At 36.8% G+C, this 15,303-nt stretch overlaps 1 protein-coding gene across 1 annotated transcript in view; it reads right to left on the bottom strand.

Annotated features, from left to right (window-relative positions):
- The window catches only part of elac2 (elaC ribonuclease Z 2), a 71,006-nt gene that overhangs the window by 36,692 nt on the left and 19,011 nt on the right, over positions 1-15,303 (bottom strand). The window contains exons 11-13 of the mRNA XM_073025876.1: positions 13,490-13,602; positions 9,200-9,298; positions 1,044-1,182 (exon numbers count right to left, since the gene is read on the bottom strand). Of these exons, the coding sequence (XP_072881977.1) occupies positions 1,044-1,182; positions 9,200-9,298; positions 13,490-13,602 (351 nt within the window). The remainder of the gene's footprint in view (positions 1-1,043; positions 1,183-9,199; positions 9,299-13,489; positions 13,603-15,303) is intronic.

Genomic DNA, 15,303 nt, shown 5'->3' with positions numbered 1-15,303 from the left:
AACATTCAGTGAAATGCACCATTTGCGTTAACAACCAACACAGCCTAAGGATGTGCTATGGATAGCCTGTGAATGTCACCACACATTCTGGCTCCAACGTAGATTGTCCAAAATATTTTTGGATATTTTTAGTGTGAGCAGTTAGTAAAAACTGTGAGAGAGTCATCCTCAGCTTCACAAGCTGGAAGAATGATAGAGCACTTTCCTCACTTAACTTCTCTTATCAAATTTGGTTCTTTGAACTTTACAGAATTAATATCAAAAGCAGAGCAACATGGGCCAATGCTGATAAAAATAACATTCAGTCCCTGGTCCAGTGACCTACGCAAATCAGGAGTGGATTTTTTTTTAAATGGAAACAGGCAGCACTCACAAAAACAGAGACACTTTATGTCTGCTCTGCTGCAATTTTTCTGATTGCCATTCTGGATATTGTGCAAGGATTTGTTATAATACGTCTTCTCATTAATGGAAAAATTGCCTATAATAAAGATTTTTTAAAAGGCATATGCCAAAAAGACATGCCTCTAAAACTCTGGAAACTTGGTGTACTCACAACAGTTGTTTAGTAGATTGTGCTAATGACATTTCATTCCTATTAAATGAGTCATTGAGATGGTCTATTGAAGTAAATAATCTGTTCCAGTTTGGTGAACGTCAATATCATACTTTTTCATTTCAACCATATCTGCCATTATGTTGCTCAAGCAAACCACAGCAATATTTAAATCAAGATATTATTTCCTAATTTAGTTACAATTCCCCATGCTGATTTTAAATCCCCTCTCTCTACTCTAAGTTTGACATTATTTGCTTCTAGGCTCGCATTACTGATATAAACTCGTGTTCAAAATTGGAATCCAGTTTATCACTGACAAAGGTTGTGAAATTTGTACGTCAGTGATAGCAAACCTGATTCTTTTCATCTTTCACAACTGTAAGATCTCCCTAAAGAAACTACACGAATATTTCAGCCACTTTGTAAAGCAGAGTAGCACCACTGCAAGGAGCTATGTCAATCAAGTGATAAAACAGACCCCTACCTTGGTCTGGAAGGTTTTCAGTAGGGGGAAGATCTCCGAATGAATAAGGTTTAGCTGCGTCTGGATCTTATGGCTGCGCAAATTGTGGATTGTTTGATTATTTTCATTGAGGATTAGATGCTCTGTGGTGGGCCCAAACCTGTGGTTAGATTAAAGTACAAGAGGTTGAAATGACCATGGGAAAGAAACACGCACAATCACAAAAGCTGAATGGCTATGATATAATGCAAGTGCTGGAACCAAATTCATAATATACAGAACCACTGACCAAAAAAAAGACTCAAGTTCCAAATACTGCACAGCATGTTTTCACATTAGACCAATTCCATGCAAACATAGTGATACAGGTACAGCAAGATCCCACAAACAAGAAGAAAATGTTAGCCCACAAGACCAGAAAACATAGGATCAAATTTGTTCCACCATTCCATTGTGGCTGATTTGCTATCCCTCTCAATACCATTCTCCTGTCTTGCCTCCTTAACTTCTGTAGCCCTTAATAATCCAGAAACTATCAACCGCCACTTTAAATATACTGCCCCCACACCCCTCTACGGCAATGAATTCCACAGATTTGCCACCCCTCTCGCCAAAACCAGTCTTCATCTAACGGGACATCCTTCTATTCTGAGGCTTCGCCCTCTGATTCTGAACTTCCCCACTACAGAAAACATTCCATCCATATCCATTGTCTACTACTTTCAATACTCAATAGGTTTCAATGAGATCCCCCAACCAGATTAATTCTTGTGAACCTCCTCTGGACCTTCTCCAATGCCAACACATCCTTTTTTAAAAAAGGGGGCCCAAAAGTACTCGCAAAACTTTGTGTGGGCTGACCAATGCCTTAAAAAGTCTCAGCATCACATTCTAGTTTTTGCATTCTAACCCCTTCTAAATGAATGCTAACATTGCATTTGCCTTCCTCATCACTGCCTAAACCTGCAAATCTTGCAAGAGGACTGACTGACTCCCAAGTACTTCTGCATCACTTGATTTCTGAGTTTGCTCCTTTTAGAAAAATGGCCTAACTCTATATTCTTCTATCAAAATGCTTGACCAAACACTTCCCTATACTGTATTCCATCTCCACTTCACTGTCCATTCTCCTAATCTGTCAAAAGACCTTTTCAGATACATTGCTTTCTCAAACTGCCTGCCTCTCCATCTATCTTGGCATCATCTGCAAATATGGCCACAAGCCATCAAATCCACCATCCAAATCACTGACGTAAAACATGAAAAGAAAATGGTCCCAACACCAGCCCCTGTGGAACACCGCTCTAATCAATGACAGTTAACCAGAATCCATACAGAACAGATTCAAGTAATTTTGGTGGCAAAGAATACTGGTAAAGGCACAAGACACTCTGCAGATTCTAGAACACGAGGAAACACACATAATGCTGCAGGAACTCAGCAAGTCACACAGCATCAATGGAGGGAAATGAAGAGTTGCTATTTCACTCCTGATGGAGGGTCGCAAACCGCTATGTCAACTATTTATTCACTCCACAGATGCAGCCTGACTTGCTGAGTTTTTCCAGCATTCTGTGTATGCTGCTCAATACTGGTTAAAAAATTTCCAGCTCTTTTTCAAGCTACAGTATCCTTTCTTTTCAAATCTTTTTATTAATTTTTAAGAAAAACATAAGAAAAATATTAGTACAAAACATTTGAGAGTACATAATAGATTAATTAACAATCAAATATGTATTAATCAATACATAGAGTCTCTCAAACTCATAGTATAATGTAAAGGAATTAAGAGAAAAAAAAAGAGAAAACCCCCCCAAAAAAAAACAACTAAAAAAAACTAACCAACATGGGCAATCGCATAATGTTAAATACATACAGTAGTGCCAATGACTCCCAACCTCCATCCACACAATTCAGGATAGTAGCAATAAGGTTCAGGATCAGACCATTTAATTCATATGAAAATGTTGAATAAATGGTCTCCAAGTTTCCTCAAATTTAACTGAAGAATCAAAAACCACACTTCTAATTTTTTCTAAACTCAAACAGGAAATAGTTTGAGAAAACCACTGAAATACAGTTGGAGGGTTAATTTCTTTCCAATTCAGTAAAATAGATCTTCTAGCCATTAGTGTAACAAATGCAATCATTCGTTGGGATGAAGCGGATAAACACTTATTATCTATCATTGGTAGACCAAAAATTGCGGTAAAAGGATGTGGTTGGAGATTAATATTTAAGACTCTTGAAATAATATTAAAAATATCTTTCCAATAGTTTTGTAAACAAGGACAAGACCAAAACATATGAGTCAACGAAGCTATATCAGAATGACATCTATCACAGGTTGGATTAACATAAGAATAAAATCGAGCAAGTTTATCTTTAGACATGTGAGCTCTATGTACAACCTTAAATTGTATTAGAGCATGTTTAGCACAGATAGAGGATGAGTTTACCAATAATAAAATTTTTTCCCATTGCTCAATAGATATAGGGCAATGCAGTTCTTCCTGCCATTCCTTCTTAATTTTTTCTGATATATCTGGTTGTACATTCATAATCATATTATAAATGATAGCTACTAAGCCCTTTTGACAGGGATTAAGAGCTAAAATTCTTTCTGTAATGTCCAATGGACATTCTTTCGAAAAAGACTTTAGTTCATTATATAAAAAATTTCTAACTTGTAGATATCTAAAAAAATGGGTTTTAGATAAATTATATTTATTAGATAACTGTTCAAAGGACATAATGTTATCATCCAAAAACAGATCACGAAAACATGTTATACCTTTTGTTTTCCATAAAAAAAAGGCTTGATCTATAGATGATGGTCGAAAAAAGTAATTAGATGTTATAGGACTTGACAGCATAAACTTATTCAAACCAAAAAATTTACGAAATTGAAACCAGATTCGTAATGTATACTTGACTATAGGATTAGTTATCTGTTTATTCGTTTTGAATAACGAAAAAGGAAGTGAAGATCCTAAGATTGAGATCAATGAGAAATCTTGCACAGATTTACATTCCAAATTTACCCATTGTGGGCCAGCAACTGTAGTCGATTCTTGTATCCAAAATATCAAATACCGTATATTAACTGACCAATAGTAAAATCTTAAATTTGGTAGAGCCAAACCGCCCTCCTTCTTAGGCTTCTGTAAATATTTTTTACCTAACCTAGGATTTTTGTTCTGCCACAAATACGAAGATATTTTAGAATCAACTATATCAAAAAAAGATTTAGGAATAAAAATTGGTAATGCTTGAAATAGATATAGAAATTTAGGTAGTATCATCATCTTAATGGCATTAATTCTACCTACCAAAGACAAAGATAGTGGGGACCACCTATTAGCAAGTTGCTTAATTTGATCTATTAAAGGCAAAAAATTAGTTTTAAATAAATCTTTATGTTTTTTAGTAATTTTAATACCTAAATAAGTAAAATAGTCTGTAACAATTCTATATGGTACCTGATTATAAATTGAAATATGCATATTTAATGGAAAAAGTTCACTCTTATTAAAATTCAATTTATATCCAGAAAAATTACTAAATTGAGCAAGCAAAGAAGAAATAGCAGGAATAGATCTTTCAGGGTCAGATATATATAATAACAAATCATCCGCATATAATGATACCTTATACATCGTCTCCCCACGGGTAATACCTAAAATATTGGGTGATTCACGAATAGCTATAGCCAAGGGTTCCAAAGCAATGTCAAATAATAAAGGGCTTAAAGGACAACCTTGCCTTGTACCCCGAAATAACTGAAAAAAAGGGGATCTTTGATTATTAGTGAAGACCGAAGCTAAAGGTTTCTGATATATTAATTTAATCCATGATATAAATTTTGAACTAAAATTAAAATGTTGCAAAGTATTAAATAAATATGACCATTCGACTCTAACAAATGCTTTTTCGGCATCTAAGGAAATGACACATTCTGGGATTTTAGATGAAGAGGTATAAGCAATATTAATTAATTTTCTAATGTTAAAAGATGAATAGCGATTTTTAATAAATCCAGTCTGATCCTCAGAAATAATCCGAGGCAATATATTTTCTAATCTAATAGCCAAAATTTTACTAAAAATCTTAAAATCCGTATTCAGCAAAGATATAGGCCGATAGAATGCACATTCAGTGGGGTCTCTATCTTTTTTAAGAATTAAGGAAATAGAAGCTTCATAAAAAGATTGTGGTAGTTTATCTATACTTAATGCATCTTTAAGAATTTTACAAAGCCAAGGAGAAAGTATAGAAGAAAAGGATTTATAAAATTCTGCAGAAAAACCATCTGGACCCGAAGCTTTACCTGAGTTCATTAAGAAAATAGCCTTTTCTATTTCAGACTCCGTAATAGGTGTGTCCAAAAAAGCACTATCCTCAACAGTTACTTTTGGAATATTCAATTTCCTTAAGAATTCACTCATTATAGAAGAGTCCTTAGTACATTCTGATTGATATAAGGAATTATAAAAATCTTGGAAGGCTTTATTTATCTCTTTATGATCAATCGTCAAAGTACCATCTTGTTTGCGAATCTTAGTAATTTGTCGCTTATCCGAAACAATTTTCAATTGGTTAGCTAGTAGTTTACCAGACTTATCTCCATATGTATAAAACTGAGCTTTCGATTTAATTAACTGACTTTCAATCGAGGAGGTTAATAATAAACTATGCTCCATTTGAAGTTCCACCCTTTCTTTATAAAGTTCTTTACTAGGGGTCAATGAGTAAATCTTATCAATTGCCTTAATTTTATCAACTAATGTTAATATTTTAGAATTAGTTCGTTTCCTAACTCCGGCAGAATATGAAATAATCTGTCCACGAATATATGCCTTAAAAGTATCCCACAGAATTCCACTAGAGATGTCTACTGTAGAATTTATTGAGGAAAACAAATCAATTTGCTGTTTAATAAAGTTAACAAAGTCAGAGTCCTGCAGTAAAACAGGATTAAACCTCCAACCTTTAGTACTAATATATGAATCCGTCACCTTAATAGATAACTTCAAAGGTGCATGATCAGATATAGCAATAGAGTCATATTTGCAATCCATAACATCTATAAGTAAATGCTGATCAATGAAAAAGTAATCAATTCTTGAGTAATTATGATGCACATGGGAAAAATATGAGAACTCTTTGTCATTAGGGTGTAGAAAACGCCAAATTTCACAAATAGCTGAATCAATCATAAAAGAATTAATAAGAGAAGCCGATTTGTTCGGAAAAGTTTGAGTGGGCTTGGATCTATCCATCAAAGGGTTTAGACAACAATTAAAATCCCCGCCCATTATCAATCTATATTGATTCAGATTAGGAAAGGATGTAAATAAGCATTTAAAAAATTCAGGACAGTCAATGTTTGGAGCATAAACATTAACTAAAACAACTTTTTGATTAAAAAGTAAACCAGTAATAAGCAAAAATCTACCTTGCGGATCTGAAATTGTTTCATGATGTATAAAAGCAGTTGATGAGTCTATAAAAATAGAAACACCTCTCACTTTGGCTTGCGAATTTGAGTGATACTGTTGGCCCTTCCAAAACCTAAACAACCTCTGACTATCCACCTTCCTTACATGAGTCTCTTGTACAAAAATAACATTAGCATTCATTCTATGGAATACTTTGAATACTTTTTTCCGTTTGATCGGATGATTTAAACCATTAGTATTCCAAGAAACAAAGTTAATAGTCTTATCCATATTGACAATATATATTACAGTTAACATATAGGTTTGAAAGAAAAGTGAACTCATGAACCCGGAAGAGGGAAGTAAGTTCAAAGGGAAACCGGAAGTCACAGCACCGCAGCCATTTTTGTAGTTTCATATAAGCCCATGAAATAAAACTAAGCAAAAAGCAAGCAAAAAAAAGAAAAAAAAGAAAAATCCCCCTCCCACCACCCTCAAAACCCCAGGAAAAAAGCCAGAGGCAAGCGAGCGATCTAATACTAAAATTACCCCCTTGTCTCAAGACGGCAACTCAAATGTAACAAAGTTAAAAAAAATACAAACAACCCACATTATAAAAAAAGGGTTGATATAGCAAAAGTTAAAATATAAAATTAATGTTATAAATGTATATAAACAAAAAAAAATTAAAACAATAAATGAAAGTTTAAAACTTTCAAACACATCAAAACAGTTATGACGCTACAAACACTGGAGTCTGTCGGGAAGAAGAAACGCCATTTTATTTTTTCCCAATCTTAATATTCAAATGCTAAAAGTGTAAAAAAAGAGCGTATATCGATTTAAAAAAGGAAAAAAAAAATAACCCTAATAGGTCATTTTCAACGCTAATCGATTAATAATATATAAAATCAGAATAAGCCCAGTAAAAAAAAAAGAGCTTTAACCGTATGTAAGAAATACATGTGAACCGTATCAAAAAAAAACCCCAAACGTCAATCTATAACAGATCCAAATCTATAGGCTAAATTACATTGGTCAGCCCGATCAAATGTCATTGTTCCAGGAAACCTTGAGCATCCGCTGGCGATTTAAACAGCTGAAAAGATCCATCTTGAAGGGTGACTCTCAGGTGTGCTGGAAACAGCAACGCTTGCTTGTAGCCTTTCTGGTGAAAATTCGGCATAACCGATCTGAAAGCCAGCCTAGCCCGTAATACCTCCGGGCTATAGTCCTCCAGAATGCGAAAATTAAAATTTTGATAGGTTATCATACCTTTTTTACGAGCCGCACGGATCAGACGTTCTTTGATATGAGGATAATGGATTCTAAGAATTACGTGCCGCGGTTTCAGACTTGAATCTGCCTGAAATCTGGACACCCGATGAGCCCGATCGATTATCGGGGGATTATCCAGGACTTCTGCGCCCAGGACATCCACTAGAAATTTAGAGAAGAAAACGGTCAGATCACCGCTTTCAAATTTTTCCGGGATCCCAATTAACCGAAGATTTTGTCTTCGAGAACGATTTTCCAAATCAGTAATTTTAACTTTATAACGATCCATCTGTTGGATCGTCGAAGTTTGCTCTTCTTGCATTTTTTCGATTATACGATCCTTCTTACGAGCGGCTTCTTCAAGAACCAAAATGCTTGCTTGTTGTTCTTTTGATTCCCGTGAAAAGGTCAGGAACTTTTCTTCGAGTGATTTCAAACGTTCGTCATACTGTGTAAATCTTCCAAGTAATTTTCTCTCCAGATCTTCAAATTTAGCTTCTATAAACTTCACAACTACTTCTAAAGTTAACGGTTCTTTCGTCTGTTTCGGTTCTTTTGCTTTAGACATTTCAGCAAGTTGAGAATAATTCAAATAGTTTAAAAAGAAAAATTCTATATGTTTAGACCCCTTTAAAATAAGTTTAAGGGGTGTTTGTAGGTTAAAAAAACGTAAAAGGTTTGGAGCAAAGCCTAGATGCGGTTTACTCCATGAGCGCCATCTTGAGACTCCAAGCTACAGTATCCAATAGAAGGTTAATCAATAAAAGACAGATAGCGTCACTGACCATCTTTCTCAGTACCATATTACCTTCAAGACAGGGGTTCCCAACCCGGGGTCCACGGACACCCCCCACCCCACCCCGGTTAATAGTATGGGTCCATGGCATAAAAACCATTTCAGAACCCCTGATTTACAATGCAATTTACAACCAAATCTTTCAGACAAGTTCAAATCTGAACATGCAATTCTGAAGTTAATTCACTAACTGAGCCAAACCATCAAATCAAAACCGAGCATTTTTAAACCAGTATTTCTGGAGAAAAATTCCAAATCGCCACTAATTCATCAACACATTGCACCATGAGCATTTCAGAAACACCCTTTGTAACCGCACATGTTCAATTCTTTTGAAACATAAAATACTTACCACACTGAGCACAATATCTTATTAACACAAAATACTGTATATACTGAGCTTCATATTCCAAGATCCAAAACAATAACAATGACATAATACTGGTGGAAACATGCAAGATTTATTGACACATTGTAATAGTCTAAACAGGCCTAACTATTAACGGGAAGAATTTAATGAGGAAATAAAAAGCTCAGTTCAGCAGTTCATCCCCAAGGCAACTTCTGCCTTGATATTTATTTCTATACTGAACAACTCCATTCAGCAACATAATAAACACTGCAGTTGCAACTATGCAACAAGCTTCACAGAATTCAATCACCTTGCCATCCACGATTTATAAACATCATCTGCCAAAACTGACTCAGGCACCATATGGACGACTAACGCTGTGGGACCTTCACTTCCTCCAACGTGATACCTGTAATAAATACAATTTTAATAAGGTCAAAAGATGGCAGAGAAAAGAACATAGTTTAAATCAAGTATGATTGTGTTGTTTGCCGAGGTGTCACACAGTTGGAATAAAACAACATGGCATTTGCAAGATATTTCAAGATAAAAGTTTCCAAACATTGGATAATTCTCACAGGGGAGGTAATCAAAGCAACAGGGATATACTAGCGAAGGACATTGTACAATTTTCCCACCTCCTTTTGCTGGGCAAGGATGCACTTCTGGCAAATATTAGAGGAAACAAAGCAGTTGTTCAAGATGGATAAATTCTAAGACAGGAGAGAGCAGTTACAAATAAGACTGGTTTCCAGGTGTAACAGGTTATGAAGGCGGCAAATGGAATGTCAGCCTTCATTGCAAGAGGGGCTGAATTTAAGAGCAGGGATATTATGCCACAACCGTACAGGATACTGGTGTGGTCATACCTGGAGTACCGTATGCACCTCTGGTTTCCTTACTTGGGGAAGGATATCACAAACAAGAGAAAATCTGCTTTGAGGATATACTGGCTTTGGAGGCAGGTCAGAGGAGATTTACCAGGTAGATTCTGGAAATGAGGGAGTTGGTTTATGAGGACAGATTGAGTCACTTGGGACTACACTCACTGGAATTCAGAATAGATTTAGGAGGAGAAACGGTTCCCTCCCCCAGCAAGTAGTGAATCTGTTGAATTCTCTGCCAAGGGAAGCAGTAGAGGCTGCCTCATTAAATATATTTGAGATGCAGTTAGATAGGTTTTTGCTTAACAGAGGAATGAAGGATTATGGGGAAAACGCATGTAGATAGAGCCAAGTCCATGGCCAGATTAGTAATGATCAAAGTGAACGACGGAATAGGCTCGAGGAGACAAGATGGCCTAGTCCTGTTCCTATTTTGTATGTTCAGATGAGAGAGTAATCAATAGCGAAGAGCTAGCTTTAATAAAAGTTGGTAAATTATGCTCTGGATTCAATGTTTCAGCAGTTTAAATGAAGAGATAAACACAATTTATTGCAATCTTTGTTTTCACTGTATGCCAATCACGCTTGAGAAATGGAAGTTTGCCAACATTTACTCACACTTAAGAAAGGGTAAAACTGAGAGGTACTGGGTAAACCACCTCACGTGTAATAGTGTGGGAAATTAAAGCAGCGCAAACATTGAACAATACAGCCCTGGTGAGGGTCATAGATAGCAGCAAGGGACACAAGCTTAGTGATCCCCCAAGGTGATGACACAAATAGACAAGACAGTGAAGTAGCCATGGCGCGCTCACCTTTCATTGGATGAGATACTGAAGAACACAAGAGTTAGAAAATCACATTGCAGTAACACAAGACATTGCTGAGGCTGTACCTAGAATATGGTGTGCATGTCTGGTTGCCATCATGTGAAAAGTCTGTGATTAAGCTAGAGAGGGTGGAATGGAAAGACTTGAGTGATAAGGAGAGGCAAGGTGGCAAGGTTTTCAATAGAGCGAAGGAGCTGAGTGGTAACTTTAGAGATTTAACAAAGCATAATGGGCAGATATAAATGGATGGTCAATCTTTCACCCCCATGATCCACCAGAGTAAGGGAGTCTAAAACTACTGCACATTAGTTAAAATGAGTGGTGAAAAATTTATATGGGACCAGAGAGACAGAATTTTCTATACAGTGGGTGCATGGGAAAAGTTATCAAATGAAGTGATATCTGCAGCTCTAATTACAACATTGAAAAAAAACACATTTGGACAGGTGTATGGATAGGAAAGGTTTAAGAGGTAAATTGGCCAAATACATGCAAATGGGGCCAACTCAGGAAAGCACCTTGGCTTGCAGGCACAAGTGGTTAAAAGGCATGCTACTATGCAGTATAACTCCTTAACACAATGACGACTATGAGCAATGGCACCCCGAATGGATTTATTAAAATTTCACCATCACTGACTAACTTCACTGATGAAAGTGGTACAATATTTATATATTTACGGGCTTTTGAGAATCATGTGAAAAACTTCCACAAAGAACACTCGTTAAGTAGCTGGATACCCACTGGATTAAGAAAAAGTACAATAATGTGTGAAATGACACACTTTGGGATGACTAAAATACAAAGGCTGAGCTGAAAATTCTATCACATTTCCGTGTTTTGGTGCCTTACCTAATAGAATTACAAAATTTAATAAAAGCTCAGTTTCTAACGGATCAGGTTCTCGGTATGCCCACTTCCACACAATGGCTCTGTGCAGATGCCATTGGCCAAATACAGTGACATGGCCAAATACAGTGACAATGATGTGTGTAACATGATTGTCACTACTCAGCTAATTTTCTACTGTACCCACGTGATTATAAATGGTGTATACCCTAATTGCAGAAGAAACCTTTAATCTGAATATCAAGTCCTGGTCCATTTGTGCCTTAACCACTGTCCTTCCTTAAGATGAGTTCCCATTTCCTTAAAGTCTTTTGTGCTCACCCAGTCCCATTAACAGATGCCACTTCTTTCGCTGTCTCTGACCACTTAAATCTCACATTGTCTCCAAGAACTTCCCAATTGCCTGCACCCCATCAATGCAACCTTCCACACCATGTTGTTCATGTACTGCCAATCGCCTACTCCCTGATCTCCACTGTGAGTTCTCCTCAGCCCCTTCAGAGTTCCTCTGTAACCTCAGTCAGAATAGTGCAGCACAGAAAGAGGTTCTGGGCCCTATCAGTCTGCATTGACTATAAAGCATCTACTTATGAACCATCTTATTTTATTCTCCATACATTCTCATCAACTCCCTCCAGAATCTACCATTCACCTGCACATCAAGGGCAATAACCACCAATCCACACACCTTTGAGATGTGGGACTACCCAGATGAGAACAGTGTGATCACAGGGAACACATGCAAACTCCACACAGACAGCACCGGAAGTCAGGGCTGAACTTAGGTCATTGCTGTAGTGAGAGTGTTGCTCTACTGGCTCCATCACTGAGCTGTAAACAAATCCCAGGCAAATTCTGATGAAAAATACAGGGAATTATATGGTGAAGACCAATTCCATGAATAATTCTACAAGACAACAGGTGATATACTTAAAGATCAAGAACTGTGACTGAACATGACTGTTCTCTGAAGACTATCACAAACACAGTGGGTTGAATGGTCTCTTTCTAGTCTATAGTTTCTATAATTGCATAAACTGTGTTAACAACCTTGATAGACAGTAGGCTATTGTAAGCAATTTTAGACTCTATATCTGACCAAGGATGTACTGACCCCAGAGAGGTTTCAGACGGTTTATAAGAATGATCCAACAAATGAAATGGTTAATGCATGAGTAGCACTTGATGTCTCTGGGCCTTTACGTGATCAAATTCAGAAGGGTGAGGGAGGAGTCAGTAGTAAGGAAAGCAAATGCGATGTTAGCATTTATCTCAAGACAACTAACATATAAAAGCAAGGATATTATGCTGAGGTATTACAAGGCCTTAATCAGACCACATTTAGTGTACTGTGAGCAACTCTGGCCCCTCATCTGAAGGATGTGATGGCATTGGAGAGGGTCTAGAGGAGGCACGAGAATTATCACAGGAATGAAAGGGCTAATGTATGAGCAGTGTTTGATGGTTCTGGGCCTAGAGTTTAGAAGAATGATGGTGGGGATCTTACTGAATCATATCAAATAGTGAAAGACCTAAATAGAGTAGCATTGAATGGATGTTTCCAATAGTGGGGGAGTCTAGGACTGGAGGGCACTGCCCCAATGGCATTACATCACTTTTAGAAATGATAAATTTCTTTCGCCAAATCATTGGGTATATTTAAAGCCAAGATTGACAGGTTCTTGATTAGTGTGGGCGTCAAAACAGGGAGAAGGCACGAGAATGGTGTTAGAGGGATAATAAATCAGCCATGATCGAATGGTGGAGCAGACTTGATGGGTCAAATGGCCAATTTTGTTCCTACATCTCATGGTCTTATGGAGTTAATGTTTATGGGGAGAAGGTTTAAGAATGGGGTTGAAAAAAAAATCAGCACAACTGAATGGCACAGCAATCTCCATGGTTGAATTCTTATTGTCTTACCTCAACTTTTTCCATGTTTAGAAGTATCCAAGTTCTTACATGTTATATTTTCTCTAAACACAGCAAGCCACTTATATTTACTGACAAATGATTAGAAGTCAGTGTTTAACTCACTTTTGGAGCTGTTCATTCTCACACATAGGATGAATAAACTCCTTAGTGGGACATTCCAGCACAAGGAAAGTGGGTCCCGGATCAGCAGGCGTGCAAACCTCTTCAGGCCGGATCTGCAAAATATACAGACAGCACTAAAGTGCAAGCTGCAGATTAACCTTGCATGCACTCAGCAAACAGCATCACCTTCCAGCAATTATCCACCACATCCCAACAAGGTGGGTTTGGAAAAGTGTCAAAATCTACAGCGTATTTAAATAAGGATTGATTCCAGCTTTGAAATGTAATAGAATTCAGAAAAGAAATGCACAAAGAGGAGGGTTGCTTTCAGAAACAATCACAGGAAAAACTGAAAAGGCTTTCAGTGGAATTAATAGAAGGCTGCCATTGCAGATTTGTTAGAGATATGACATTTGAAAACCCAATTGTTAATTATCAAAAAAAAATCAACAGAGTTTGCTGAAGTAGCAGATGCAGTAGAAACTGCTCCTATATGGCCTTTTAGAAGGCATTTGATGAAAATTCCACTTGAAAGGCCAGCTGACACAATTGAGGTCCATGAAGAGGTCAATGTTAGCAATGACAAGAAACTGCCTCAAGAACAGAAAGCAGAGAATACAATGAGCAGCTGTTTTCTGGACTGGAGGATGGAAAACAGCAATGCTCTTAGCTGTTCCTTATTAATACCAGTGTCTTTGAAGTGGATTAATAAGATGGATATGCTCATAAATGAAAAATTTGAGAAGATGAGATAAGCAACAAAGAAGAAAATAATAGAAGAGGACATGGTCTTGTAGACATGACTTACAGTGACATATGAGATTTAATACAAACATATCTTATTGGAGACTAAATAAGATGTAAGGGGTTAGAGACATCAAAAGAAATGGTACCAGGACTTGGATAAGCACAAAAGAGCTTAGAAAAACAAGAACTCATCTTAAGGGGGAAGGACCCATTTTGGCAGATAGATCAGGCAAAGAATATGTAGTCTAAATTGTACATTTATTAAAACTGTGCAAGGACAGAGTATTTTTGCATTCATCTTTGATTATGGCAGAAATATCCAGAGTTTGCTGATAATGCACATAGGATCAAAAGCCTCATTAATAGAGGCATCAAAGACAAAGCTGGGCGGTCATGTTTTTATAAAAGCACTGGGTAGAACACAACTGGAGTATTGCATCTAAACCTGGCCACCAAATGTTCAAACTGACAATGGTATTAGGGAGGATACAAGAAATTTATGAGCTGCAAAGAATTGACTGCAGTTGGGTTATTCTCTTCGCAGCAAAGATTAACAAGATTTCTTAAAAAGGATAAGATCTTGATGGATTTCAAAAGGATAAAAATCGAGAGAAGCTCTTTCCATTGACAACTGCTTCAAGAAATAGGGCACTAATTTAAAAAGATGGATAAAAGATACAAGGGAGTATAATCTGGAACTTACCATCTGTAAAATTAATAAAAGTTCAGTCAAAGCTATCAAAAGTGAATTGGATAGGCACTCAAAGTAATCTGCACTCTGGGGAAGGAGCAAGAGAACTAGATCTAGGCTGCTTCATGGAATCAACTTGGACTTGTACAACACTAATCACAATGCTCCAAATGTAACCTAATTTTTTTTAAAAATACAGCCGCAACACAACCTTCTACATTATGTCCAATGCCCCAAACAATGAAGCAAATAGTAAAACAGTCCACTTTGCTGTAATACTCCTGTGATTATGAATGGACAGATGATTTTGGCTGTATTAAGCAAACAAACTGGAATTCAAAGAACTTTGTTGATCAAAACAAAGCGCACAAAATTT

The sequence above is a fragment of the Hemitrygon akajei genome, chromosome 22 (assembly GCF_048418815.1).
Source record: "Hemitrygon akajei chromosome 22, sHemAka1.3, whole genome shotgun sequence".
Lineage (NCBI taxonomy): Eukaryota > Metazoa > Chordata > Chondrichthyes > Myliobatiformes > Dasyatidae > Hemitrygon > Hemitrygon akajei.
This window is presented reverse-complemented; position numbering and strand designations above follow the sequence as displayed.